General features: G+C 42.6%; 1 protein-coding gene across 4 annotated transcripts in view; it reads right to left on the reverse strand.

Annotated features, from left to right (window-relative positions):
* Nucleotides 1-14,552, reverse strand: part of LOC140735882 (phosphatidylinositol 4-phosphate 5-kinase type-1 alpha-like) — a 94,142-nt gene that overhangs the window by 38,631 nt on the left and 40,959 nt on the right. For all 4 annotated transcript variants that reach the window (XM_073061454.1, XM_073061456.1, XM_073061455.1 and 1 more), the window contains 4 exons: nt 11,542-11,672; nt 4,010-4,127; nt 2,548-2,700; nt 728-1,027 (listed from right to left, as the gene is read on the reverse strand). In XM_073061454.1, the coding sequence (XP_072917555.1) occupies nt 728-1,027; nt 2,548-2,700; nt 4,010-4,127; nt 11,542-11,672 (702 nt within the window). The remainder of the gene's footprint in view (nt 1-727; nt 1,028-2,547; nt 2,701-4,009; nt 4,128-11,541; nt 11,673-14,552) is intronic.

The raw sequence follows: 14,552 nt of genomic DNA on the forward strand, positions 1-14,552 counted from the left end.
TCTGTCACCTGCCCCGTCTCATTTCCTAATAGATCCAGTATTGCACTCTCTGGTTGAGACCTCTACATATTAATGAAATTTTCTCAGACAGATTTGACAAACTATTCATCCAGTGTGTTTTTTTTAAAAGTATGGGAGCCCCAGTCAATGTGGAAAGTTAAAATTACCTACTATCACAACCTTATGTTTCTTGCAACTGTCTGCAATCTCCCTGCAATTTTTTTCTCTAAATTCTGGTCTGCAAAATAGTCACTCTTCAGTTTCACCCAACCTCAATGCTATCCCTTCACTGATGTTATGTCTTAACCCCAAAGATCTTTAAGAAACAGCTCTGAAGTATCTTCACCAGAAGTTATGTAGTTAATAAAGGGTAATTACCATATTCAAGAAATAATGGTAGATAATAAATGCCAACCTATCACAAGAGATTAAAACTAAAAGAAGCTTGTTTTAGTAGGTCTATGATATAATTCTCTAAGAGCCAAATAAATTCTGTGAACAATTTGACTTGACTGGTGCAAGTAAAGATTCAAGGATCTCAATTACTGCATTACCAGTCTTCTAAACCCCAACTTCTGATTGATCCTGTGACCAACAAAGATGCAGGACATTAACATAGTCATCACCCCTCATTTATCTTAAAATTTATCACAGGAGAGGAGAACACATTTAAATGTATGAACCAAGTATACTGCCATTTCAATAAAAGATCAGAAAAGATACTAACCAAACAGTCTCTCTGAATTGTTTTACATAAGGCACTATGCATATCAGCATCGAGGAAAAGACCATCGGGAACATCATGCAGGAAGTCCAGATCTTTGAATGTAGGCCGTGACTTCTCACGTTCTTTCTGAGAGGCTCTGCGCTTGTACGTTGAACCTTTCAAGTCATACTTCAGGTGCATTTTCATTACCCGAGGCAGAAGGTTGTTCATCACTACCAGTCGAATATTGTTGCCCCCAGATTGGATGCAATAGAGCCCAAAGAACTTGGGCAGCAAAGTCCGTGGGTTCTGGTTTAAGTTCTGAGGGCAAGACAGAGAACAAGAGGCAATTACCAACGAAGCAAACTAACATGCTTTCAAACAACTTTCAAGCACCCATTAGGCACATTTAAAAAGGTCAGAATAAGAGGTGTGTCAAAGGGGTTTAAGGGAAGAGGATGGTATTAAAAAAAAACTGCTCCCTCTGGCGAGTTGGTCAGTCACTTAGATTTAAAACCATTTCTTCCTGACCTTAACATCTAGAAAATGTCCCTTGAAAATGTGGCAGAAACCAATTCTACAAGTTTTAACAATGTCAGAGCATTCACAGCAGACAGTAAAGCAGTAGTGGGTGGGTGGGTAAGAACGACTAAATGTGTGAAGATCTATTGTGGCAACAACGGAACAAATGGCACCCATACTGTCTTGTTTCAAAACATTAAAAAGTGCAGATTTCAAAGTTCCCAGGTAACAGGATCCAAAAAAAAAACCAAGGCAATAACAGGAAAAATGTTGGAAAAGAATACCAGATAGCAATGGAGATGTTTCGTGGGAGGGGGAGGATTTATGGGTGGTGGAAAATGTGGGGAAAGTGTCAAGAGGTACACAAGATATCAGATTTGGATATCAGTTTGAGATTACTTGATTTCTGACCAAAAGAAATAAGGGGTGGGCAAGATAGTGAAAGGTAATGAAAACAATCATTAAATAAACCTTTGCTACACAAGGCAACGAAACTGATGAAATACAGTAGACCACAGGGCCACTTTGAGCCACCATGTCTGCGCCAACTATAACTGGAACCTTAAAACTAATCTCAGTTGCCTGCACTTGTCCTGAATCTCTCTGCTCCCCATCTGTCTAAATACCTTTATCATTCACCATTCTATCTGATTCAACAACCTCCCTGATAAAAAGTTTAAGCGTAGTTTTTAGGAGGAAATCATGAGGCAAGAGAGGTTATAAGATGGATTTGGTAGGCAGCATTAAAGGTAATTCAAGAGTTTTTTCAGTTGTGTTCACAGTGAAAGTGTAAATAGACCTCTGGGCTGTCTCTATCTGGTACTACAGGTTATGGACAAGATTTATAATGCATATTCACCTCACTGCTTACTAAGGAGAAGATGCTAGGGCATTAGGTTGAAGGGTCTCGAAGTCAAATGACTACCGACCTAGCAGATTAGAAGAAACAAGAAACAAAGCCATTCCCCTTCTACCAGCTTTTACATACAATACCAGTAGAAAACAGAGTGGGCTTCAATGCTTATGCTTCCCACAGTCAAACAACATACAAATAAAACGGCACAGGGTAACACCATTATGAGAGGAAACCTCCCAGACCTGGGTGAAAGCTTAAAATATTAATGAACCCAGAATTGCTTGGACTTGTTGGTTCCCTTGCTAAATAGTTTGGGACTATGGGACTACGAAAATATAACAGGTTGGTGCTTTGATGATCAAATGCAAAGAGATCCTAATGAAAACCAAATACAAAGGAAAACCCTGTTTGGGAAAGTACTAGTGTTTGAGAGAGAAAAATTGATGAATGAAATAAGACTCACCATGTAATATCCAGGGAGCAGCTTCTGCAAGAACTCTGCCTCCTTGTGCTGAACCGTTTTAATAATAAACTCATCGTCAGCAGACACGTAGAAAACAGAACCGCTAGCACCTGGGTTGCTGAGCTCAAACAGTGGTTCGTTACACAACGAATACTGCAGAGCAGAGAGAGAGGGAGAGAAAATGGGGGGGGGGGTGGGCAAAGGGAGAGAATTTAAACACATACAGTAATGTAAGTTTCTGAATCCATATGTATTGGAAGATTACCAGTGTCACAGACCTATCATCACTGGGCCTAACTGCTGGAATTCCTTTCCCAACAGAATCATGATTAAACCTTCGCCTGAAGGCTGCCTTTTAATATTTCTTTCCAAAGGCCAAGTGACCTTGCCAATGATACCATTATCATGAGAAATAATTTAAAGCTGTGAAAAGAAAATCTGGTCAATTTACCACTGAGGCTCACTGCACAGCATATTAAACAGGTCATTAATCATGTACATAAGAGGTAAACAGAAGAAGGCTGATCAGCTCCTTGGAGTCCAGTCTCACTACTCAATGAGCTCACAGACAATCCAGCCTTAAACCCCAGCACTTTCTGCCCTTTACATATTTCATGAATCACTTCCAGTTTAAGTGTCTGCATTGCACATATTCAATGATGACAATACCTCTCTATTTGGAATAGAGAATTCCAAAAATTCCCAACTTCATGCCAAGTCACTTGTTTGAAGCAGGTAACCCTTCATTCCAAAGCAATGCCCCTTAGTTTTATATAATCCTACTAAAGAGGAAAATTCTCAGCAATGACCCACTTCAACATCCCTCAATCAGATTTCAGTAAATTCATCTCACTTATCAATACTCCATTAAGGAAAGTAGGCACAACCTTTTCAGCTTTTCTTCATTTGACAATCCCCTTCATCGCAGGAAATCAACTTCATCAACCTCTCTGCACTGCCTCCAATGCAAGAATATCCACTAAACAGTGGGGCACTGGAGTTTGGAGTTCAACCCCAGTGTCCTCTGCAAGGAGTTTGTGAAAATCGTGGATTTCCCAGTCCCAGCTAGTAGGTTAATCAGTCATTGCAAATTGTCCCGATTAGGTTAGGGTTAAGCCGGGGGTGGCTGGATGGTGCAGCTCATTGGTTGGAAGGGACCATTTTGCACTTTATTCCTAAATAAATAAATTCTCTTGGGCCCTCAAAACCCAAGAAACTTTGATGGATTACGATCAGTGAATTCACCATCTCTGCAGCCAATTTCTTCTAAATCTGAGCACAAGGCCAAGGTAAGACCTCTTTTCAACTAATTTTAAACTATCTACCCATGTCACATTACATTCCTTCTTGCATCATATTTTGCCTCAGTAAACTATTGCGGTCTTAAGAGTTTCTTCTTCATGTCACCAAAGATATTTCAATCATCCTGCCAGTCAAAGTTCAGAACAACCAACAGACTTACCAAATAGTCATCTGGTCGAATACCAAAGAGCTCCCGAAAATACCGGAATGCCACAGGAGCGTAGGTTTTAAAACGGAAATCCGAGTAGTGATGGGCTGGTGTCAAGTTACTCCCTTCACTAAGAATCAAACAAACAAGATTTTATATGAACAGCTCAACACAAAAGAGACAAGGGATCGTGAGACTATGAAGAGAACAGTTAGCATTCTGCAGGAAAATAATCACAGGGCTGCCATTCCCCAGTTCTCCTTAATAACAAGTACAGTATACAGACAGACATACTTTATTAATCCCGAGGGAAATTGGGTTTTGTTACAGTCGCACCAACCAAGAATAGTGTAGAAATATAGCAATATAAAACCATAAATAATTAAATAATAATAAGTAAATTACTCCAAGTGGAAATAAGTCCAGGACCAGCCTATTGGCTCAGGGTGTCTGATACTCTGAGGGAGGAGTTGTAAAGTTTGATGGCCACAGGCAGTAATGACTTCCTATGACGCTCAGTGTTGCATCTCGGTGGAATGAATCTCTGGCTGAATGTACTCCTGTGCCTAACCAGTACATTATGAAGTGGATGGGAGACATTGTCCAAGATGGCATGCAACTTTAGACAGCATCCTCTTTTCAGACACCACCGTCAGAGAGTCCAGTTCCACCCCCACAACATCACTGGCCTTACAAATGAGTTTGTTGATTCTGTTAGTGTCTGCTACCCTTAGGCTGCATACTGCTTTTTGTACTGTGAGATGAGCTGTCAGAGGAAAGCCACAGTGGTCAGGTCTCTGTGGCACAGACAGGAAAGGGAAGAAGAGGAGACCTGTCGTGATAGGAAATTCAATAGCTAGGGTAACAGACAGGATAATCTGGGATGCGACAAAGACTCTCAGGTGGCATGTTGCCTTCCAGGTTCTCGGTCAGAAATGTCTCAGATCAGGTCCACAGCATTCTTAAAGAGGAGTGTGAGCAACAAGTCCTGAAGACAAAATATAGGAAGCTAGGTGGGACACTGAAAAGCAGGACCTCAAGCATGGTAAACTCTGGATTGCTGCTTATGCCACACACAACTGAGGGCAAGAAAAGGGTGATTTGGCAGATAAATGCATGGCTGAGGAACAGGGACAGGGTTTCAGATTTCTGGATCATTGGGATCTCTTCTGGGGAAGGTACAACCTACACAAAAGGTACTGGCCAGACCTGAACTTGAAGGGGATCAATATCCTTGTGGGCAGGTCTGCTAGAGTTGTTGGGATGGGTTTAAACTAGCTTGTCAAGGGGATAGAACTAATGATAGGTCATAGGATGAGGCAGTTAGTGTACAGGTAGATGTGGAGTGTAGAAGGATAAGCAATAGAAAGAGCAAGAGCAATAACTTACAATCTTACGAACACTTGGTTGTCACAAGTGCAGAAATGCCTGCAGGATGTTCCAGAGTTTAGAAATTTCAAAAAGCACAGAGTGAGGTAAAAGAGGTGCGCAGTGTCATTGCTAATCAGGGCTAGTGTCCACTGATCCACTGATAGTATCAGCGACCCACTGAGTCAGTGTGTGTGGATAGTCAGTGATCTATCCCCAGAAGATCAATCACTCTATTGGGGATATTCTATAGATACCCCCAAAAGTAGCAGAGACACTGAGGAAGAGAACAGGAGACAGATTTTGTAAAGGTGAAAAACTAATAGGATTGTTGCCGTGGGTGATTGGGACATCTTCAGTGCAAAAGGTGGAATTTGTTAGTTCTGACCATGATGTATTCCTGACACAGAATGTGGGCAGAAAACCTGGTCAGGTGACAGATCTCTCAGTGGGTAAGTAATTCGGAGACAGTGACCACAACTCCCTGACCTTTACCATGGCCTTGGACAGGGATAGAAGCAGACGGTATGGAGAAGTATTTATTTGGAGGGGGGTGAATTATGATGCTGTTAGGCAGGAACTTGGGAGTATAAATTGGGAATGGAAATGTACAGTGGAAATGTAAAGGTTGTGTAGGGAACACTTACTGAGGGTCCTGGGTGGGATTGTCCTATTTAGGCAGGGAAAGGATGACGGAATCATGGTTGATGAGAGATGTGGAACATCTAGTTAAGATGAAGAAAGAAGTATGGTTAAGATTTAGGAAGCAAGGATCAAGAATCGAAATACCAGGTAGCCAGGAAGGAGCTGAAAAATGGATTTAGATCTAGAAGAGGACATGGGAAGGCCTTGATGAGGACTAAGGAGAACCCCATTGTATTCTAAACATGTGAAGAACATCCTTCTCTCACCCTACCATCCCTGAATACCCCAAACTTCCCTTCACCTCAGACACTACCAACCTCCTTCCAATCCCAGCTCTCACTCATGCTGGGTCTTCACCAGCCCTCCGAATATTCTGTCCTCAGTGAGGGCCTCATCTTTGTCCCGTGCCCACACCTCAGTGACTTCCGCGCCTGCAATGACACTGAGCCCTCAAATTTACTGGGTCCATTTCCAACACCCCTCTCCCTTTTCTCAATCTCTGGAGACAGCTTATCTACTGACGTCTATTATAAATACACCGACTCTCACAGCTACCTGGACTATGCCTCTTCCCACCCTGTTACTTGCAAAAATGCCAACCCCTTCCCTCAATTCCTCTGACTCCACTGCATATGCTCTCAGGATGAGGCTTCTCATTCCAGAATGATGTCGTCCTCCTTCTTCAAAGAAAGGAATTCCCTTCCTCCACCGTCAATGCTGCCCTCAACTGCATCTTTTCTATTTCATGCACATCTGCTTTCACCCCATCATCCTGCCACCTTACCAGAGATAGGGTTCCTCTTGACCTCACTTACCACCCCACCAACCTCCACGTCCAGTATGTAATTCTCCGCAACTTCTGCTATATCTAATGATATCCCACCACCAAGCACATCTTTTCCTTCCACCCCCCACTTTCTGCTTTCCATTGGGATAGCTCCCTACATGACACTGTTGTCCATTCATCCCTCCCATTGATCTCCCTCCTGGCATATACCCTTGCAAGTGGAACAAGTGCTACACTTGCCCCTACACCTCCTCCCTCACCACCATGGAGGGCCGCAAACAGTCCTTACAGGTTAGGCAACACTTCACCTGAAAATCTATTGGAGTTATATACTGTGTCCGGTGCTTCCAGTGTGGTATATTGGAAAGACCAGACACAGATTGGGAGACCGCTTCACTGAGCATCTATGCCAGAACAAGTGGGATCCCTGGGCCACCCATTTTTAGTTCTACTTCCCATTCCGATATGTCCATCCATGGCCCCCTCTACTGTCATGATGAGGCCACACTTGTGTTGGAGAAACACCACCTTATATTCCGCCCTGGTAGCTTCCAACCTGATGGCACGGATGCTGATTTCTCGAACTTCCAGTAAAGGCCCCCCCCACCATTTCCATCCCCTTTTCCCTCTCTCACTTTATCTCCTTGCCTGCCCAATTGCCTCCCTCTGGTGCTTGTTCCCCTTTTCTTTCTTCTATGGGTTCTGTCCTTTCCCATTAGACTCCTTCTCCAGCCCTGTATCTCTTTCACCAATCAACTTCTCAGATCTTTACTTCACCCACCCCACCCCCGGTTTCACCTATCACCTTGTGTTTCTCCCTCCACTCGCCTCACCTTTAAATTCTACTCATCTGTTTTTCTGCAGTCCTGCTGAAGGGTCTCAACCCGAAATGTTGACTGTACTCTTTTCCATAGATGCTGCCTGGTCTGCTGAGCTCCTCCAGCAGTTTGTGGGTGAAGAACAGGGAGATGACTAGATCGTGGGTAGGACTGATAAGGGATAAAACAGGAAACATGTGCCTGCAAGTGAAGGATGTTGAGGAGGTCCTAATGAATAACTTGCTTCAGTATTCTTGAGGAAGAGGGACATTGATGAATGTGAGGTCAGTGCAGAACAGGCTGATATGCTGGAACAAGCTGATGTTAAGTAAGTTGATGTGCTAAAACTTTTGAAAAATTTAAGTGAAGGAAGAGATTGCTGTGCCTTTGGCAATGATCTTTGTTTACTCAATGGCCACAGGAATAATGACAGAGGATTGGAGGGTGGTAGATAGTATCAATTTGTTCAAGAAAGGGAGTAGGTATCATCCTGGAAATTATAGACTAGTACGCCTCATGTCAGTGGTGGTCAAACTATTGGAGAGGATTCTTAGATTTGATTTATGAGCACTTGGAGAAGCATAGTCTGATAAGGGATAGTCAAAATGGCTTTGTGAGGGGCAGGTTGTGCTTCACAACCCTGAATGAATTTGAAGATGTGACAGAGCACAATGATGAAGGTACAAAAGTGAATGTGGTGTATATGGATTTTAGCAAGGCATTTGACAAGGTTTCCCATGGTAGGCTCATCCAGATAGTCAGGAAGCATGGGACCCAGGGAAACTTGCCTGTGTGGATTTAGAATTGGTTTGCACACAGAAGGCATACAGTGGAAGCAGATGGAGTGTTGTCACCCGGAGGTTAGTGACCAGTGGTGGTTCGTAGGGATCTGTTTGGGGACCCCTGCTCTTCGTGATGTTTATAAATGACTGTGATGAGGAAGTGGAAGAATGGGTTAGTAAGTTTGCAAGTGACAAAGGTTGGTGGAGTTGTGAATAGTGTAGAAGGATTCAACAGAACACTGACAGGATGCAGAGTGTGGCTAAGAGGTGACAGATGGATTTCAATCCAGGGAAGTGTGAAGTGATTTACTTTGGAAGGTTGAACCTGAAAGCAGAATACAGGGATAATGGAAGGATTCTCAGCAGTGTGGAGGAATAGAGGGATTTTAGGGTTCATCAGTAGATCCTTCAAAGTTGCAGTGCAAGTTGATAGGGTGGTTAAGAAGGCTATGGTACTTTCATGAGTCGGGGTGACTTGAGTTCAGGAGTTGCAAGGTAATGTTGTAGCTCCATGAAACTCTGGTTAGGCCATACTTAAATAAAGTTTTTAGTTCTGGCTGCCTCAACATAGGAAGGATATGGAAGCTTTTGAGGGTGGAAAAGAAGATTTACCAGGATGCCTGGAATAGAAAGCATGCGTCAATAGGTTTCAATAGGTACATTTATTGTCAGAGAAATGTATACAATACATCCTGCATGTCGTATGAGGATAGGCTGAACTAGCTTTAGCCCCTCTCTTTGGAGAAAAAGGAGGATGAGATGTGATAGAAGTGTATAAGAGGCATAGATTGAGTGCATAGCCAGAGACTTTTTCCACAGGTGGATACGACTAATGCAAGAAGGTATAACATTGTGTTAGAAAACTACCTCTGACATCCCCCTATAATTTTCTCCAAGCAACTTAGGGTGCTAGGTATATGGAATGTGCTGCCAAGGGTGGCGGGTAGCGGCAGATACATTTGGGACATTTAAGAGACTCTGAGATAGGTACATGGAGGGTTATGTGGGAGGGAAGGGTTTGATTGATCTTGGAGAAAGTTACAGGATCGGCACAATATCATGGGCCAAATGGCCTACACTATGTTCAACTCTTATTTCCCATTTCTGGACAACACCTGCACTCAAACCATTTCTATACATGAGAACATAAATTGGAAGAAGCCAGTCAGTTTTGAATATAAACAAGTGTAATTACGCTGATGATTTAAACAATAACCACTGAGATGGAGGAACTGATTATGGAGGAGATGCAGAAACAAGGGCTGTCAGCGTGAGAGACACACTTCCTTAGTATTGATTGCAACTTCCTTAATACAAAATGCTTTAGGACCAGGATTTATTTCAGAGGTTTTGTTGGACAATCCAACTACAGGTGAACATATTGAACACAGTAGCTTTGGGAAATGAGCTAGATGAGGACAGACCTCATAGTGCGTGAACATTTTGGGGAAAGTGACCACAACTCATGTTTTAAGACATTTATGAGCAAGGATAATATTGTATCTTGCAGGAAGGTACTAAACTGGAGCTGTGCAAATTATGACAAAATGCAGGAACAAGTATGTGTTGATCAGGAGCAGCTTCTGTCAAACAGGCCCATACCTGACACAAGGAAGTTATTTAAGGACAAGCTGATCAAAGTTCAGGATCTGCATGTTCAATAAGTAAGGAAAAGGATGGCAAAGTGAAGTAAACTTGGATGACCCAAGTAGTCCTACATTTAGTCAAGGGACCAAAAAAAAAGCATAGGCAAGATTCAGAAAGGTAAAAATCAGACTGGGCCCTTGTCGGATATAAAGATAGCAGGAATGTGCTGAGGCAGTCAATTCAGAAGGCCAAAAGGGCTTATGAAATGTCCTCAGTGAGTAGAATGAAGAATCCTATGGCAATTTATACTTACATTAAGAAAAGGGGGGGGGGGGGGAATAATGAAGGAGAGGATATGGATAAAGGATAACTCAAGGATAAAGGAAGGTGCTTGGAATCAGTGGAAGTAGCTGAGATGTTAAATGAGTACTTTGCATCTGTACTTCCCAAGAAGGATTTGGAGGTCCTCTGTAAGTATCAGTACTGGAGCCTCAAATTTTTGTGATATATATCAATGATTTGGATGAAAATGTAGATATGTGGATTAGCAAGTTTTTGGATGTGATCAAGACTGTAATACACCAGGAATATAGAGCAGTTACAGATTTGGGCAGAGAAGTAATAGATGGATTTAATTCAAGCAAGTGTGAGGGGATGCCTTTGGAATGTCAAAGGAGAAAGCATATCGTTAATGAAGGCTTCGTAATAGCACCGAGGTACAGAGGGGTCCTGGGGTTCAATAACTCACTGAAAGCACTTTCACAAGTGGACAAGGTGGTAAAGAATGTGTATGATGGCAAGCATTCTAGTGGTAGGAGTGTCAAGTGTACGAGCGAGACAGTCACGCCACAGCTACATAAAACTTTAACTACACCACTTTTGGGAGTAGTGTGTGCAGTTCTAGTCACCCCATAGTAATTATGTGAAGGCTTTGGAGAAAGTGCAGAAGAGGTCTCCAGGATGCTGCCTGGATTAGAGGGTATGAACTGTGAGGAAAGTCGGCAACCCACTCCACTTCTTTAAATAAATAAGTGGAGTGGGTTACCAGGGGTAGTAGTGAAAGCATGCAGTTTGGTGGAGTTTCAGATGCTTTTAGACATATGAATATGAAGAGAATGGAGTGATATGGATGACACACAAGAGGATATTTAATATAAATTAGCACCAAGGTCAGCATAATACTGTGCTGCTGCTTGTCTGGTGATATACCTACTGCTCTAAGCTCCATTTGCTTCAGCACATAATCTAAATTATTCCACAGACTGTCAAGACTTCAATAGATGAGGAAGGAGTCTGCAAGCATGAGTGGGAAAGGCACAAGTACCCTCCCCGTTGGTCAATTTTTGCTGCTCCTCTGCTTTAAAGAATGAATCACAAATGTTTCTTCATTAAACACCAACTGTCTGGGTGACAAAGTGGATTCTTAGATAGTCAACTCCAAGGTATAACAGCCGAAAAAAAAATTCAGTGGGCTTAATGTTTAAAGTGATTTAATGATGAGAAATGTAGGTTAACAGGAAGAACAACTGAATTTGTAAACCTGTGACAGAATCTTACCTTGGGAAGAAGATGCTTTCCACTACATAGAAATCCTGCATAAGGACATCTCGCTCAGGCTTGGTACTGAGGCTTCCCACTGTGTGAGTAATCCCTAGCTGGATTGCACCTCTGAGGGCAGAGGAGGTGGTCTGAACAAAAAGCAAACATAGACAAGGTCACAAAATGAGACAGTAATTCAGGATGTGTCAAAAACATAGCCCTCCATAAATAGCTTGAAACTTCAAAGTACCAATGCAGAGAACCTCAGTGGTCCCGGTTGTAAAAGAGGGGTTAAATAAAAGGTAGTAAGCAGAAAATTGAGTGCTCCAAACATCGCACTGAGTTAAGGCCAGGATCAAAATATGTGGTAGCCTTTGCTATTAACTGAATCACAATCAACAAGTTGTCCAACTTCCCTGCTTCTTCCCAAAGCTATGCACATTCTTTCCCCTCTTCCAACTCACAAGCTACTATTTTACCACACTTGTGCAGAAGTGGGAATGTTTGCAGGTGACTATAAAATGTTCAATTTCATTTACAACTCTTCAGCTTATACTTATACGACCTAGACCATCTTCAACAAGATTCTATTAACAGAAACACCTTCCTCTTCCCTCCATTTACAGCCTTTCAAAAAGGACTACTGCACTTGCGACTGCTTCGTCTACTCCTCCAAATCTTTTTCATGACAAGAGATGCAACAACTGTTGTTTCATCTCTTCCCTTCCAACCATCTGAAAAGCCGCCAAGGTGGTGCAGAAAAGTGGTGCTTTTTGCATGTTGTTCTGAAGTGAATCATCAAAGTGTTTGGGATGACTACAGCTACAGACTACTAAAACATTCGTTTAAGGTGAATCGGTCTCAGCAGATAGGGGACAGCAGACTCAGATCAAGAGAGCAGTTTCCCTTTAAGAAAAAGGAAATGCGGAAAGTATTGCAGAGCTCAGCACAGTGATCAGTAATCACAAAACTGTGCACCCTGATGCATTCCCAGTCATTGTGGGGGATTTCAATTAGGCCAGCTTGAAGAAATCTCTGACCAACTACCAACATATCAACTGTGGAATTAGAAAAGCATACACTTGACCACTGCCACACCACAATCAAGAACGCTCAAGGTGCCATTCCATGCCTGCACTTTTGGAGTAATAGTACAGCCAGGTGATTTGACTTGCCAGTGTATAGGTTGAAACGGAGGGCCACAGCACCAGTGGTGAGGGCCATGAATGTATGGTCCAAGGGAGGCAGAAGAGCGCTTACAGGACTTCTTTGAATCTGTGGAGTGGACAATATTCAGGGATTCAGGTTCAAATCTAAATTAATATAACATAGGTGTCACTGACTTCAAGATGTGTGGCTGGGTGTGTGCTTTCAAGAACATACTAGAGATACCACAACCAGAAGCCGTAGATGAACCAGGAGATTTGCAGTTTGCTGAGAGCAAGATCTGTGGTATTCGAGATCGATGATCAGAACTCAACAGCTAGTCCAGGCATGACCTACGGAAGGTTATTTTAAGATTGAAAAATCAATTCCGATTGAGGTCACAGATGGAATTGGATGTGTGCCAGCACTGGCTGGGTTTGCAGGCCATTACTTTTTACAAGGTGAAACTTAACATCATAGATGTGATGGGTCTCTCCCAGATGAGAGCAATGCTCCTTCTAATTTGTAATGACAAGTGTGCACAAAAATCTTGTGCTGTGCAATTTTTTTGCCCAGAGACAATGTATGCACTGAATAATTTCTTCAATAAAAGCTGTATAAATAAGCCAGTTCTAAAATCTGCAGACAAATTATCACAAACTCCACATTGTGAACGTGGAGTACACTAATGTGTACATTAGTGAAATTTACTTAACATGTCAATGAGGCAGAGGGTGACAATCTTTTGCATGCAGTTTATATTCCTTTGTGATCTAGTAGCAAAAGATGTGTGCACACGCACACCCTTAAGAGGGAACATTGGAAAGATCCACAGCTTTTACACATGCTTTGAAAGGGAAAATAAAACTGTGCCTCTGTGAATCCCTGTAGCCTCTGGGGACCCTGTGATATCTGTCTCAGAGGCCAACATCACAACACATTTCAAGAGGGTGCCAGGCCTGGATGGTGTACCTGGTAGGGCATCAAAATACTGTGTCAATCAATTGGCAAAAGTGTTCAAGGACATCTTCAATCTCTCACAGCTACATTAGAGTTCATAGATTCCCACCTGCTTCAAAAGGGCATCAGTCATACCAGTACGCAAAGCAGGGCGAGCTGCCTCAACAACTATTGCCCGGCTGCATTCACAAGTGCTTTGTCCTGTAATTAGACTAGTATATGGATTGGTAATGGACAGAAATACCTTCTGCCTAAGCAAGGACCCAGGCCCACTGCAATTTGTCTACCACCCCAATAGGTCTACAGCAGGTGCAATCTCGTTGGCTCTCCACTTGGACAATAGTAATACCAACTTCAGGCTGTTGTTTACTGTTACAGTTCAGCATTCAACACCATCAGCCCCACAGTATTAATCAATCTTCAAAACCTGGACCTTTGTACCTCCTTTTGCAATTGGATCCTTGATTTCCTCATCATGAGACCACAGTCAGGGCAAATAGGAAATAACATCTCTTTTTCGCTGGCAATCAACACTGGCGCACCTCAAAAATACCTACTTCGCCCACAGTCTACAACCATTGGGTCCCATGGCACTGCAGCAGTTAAAGCAAAGCTATTACAGCACAGGGCGCTCCAAAATTCAGTTCCAGTGCTGCCCGTAAGGAACTTGTACATTCTCCCCGTGAACTGCATGGGTTTCCTCCCAAAGCCCAAAGATGTACCGGTTAGTAGGTCACTGTAAATTGTCTTGTGATTAGGCACCGTGGTCAAGAGGAACACTGTTGTGTTTGATCGCATATACGTACAGTCAGATGGCAGTAAATTTGAAGTTAATGTAATTTATAGATTTTTATGTATAGCAATGTACAACTGCAAAATAAAATTCACACCATACAGTACTGTGCAAAAGTGTTAGGCACAGT

The sequence above is a fragment of the Hemitrygon akajei genome, chromosome 11 (assembly GCF_048418815.1).
Source record: "Hemitrygon akajei chromosome 11, sHemAka1.3, whole genome shotgun sequence".
In the NCBI taxonomy this organism is placed as follows: domain Eukaryota; kingdom Metazoa; phylum Chordata; class Chondrichthyes; order Myliobatiformes; family Dasyatidae; genus Hemitrygon; species Hemitrygon akajei.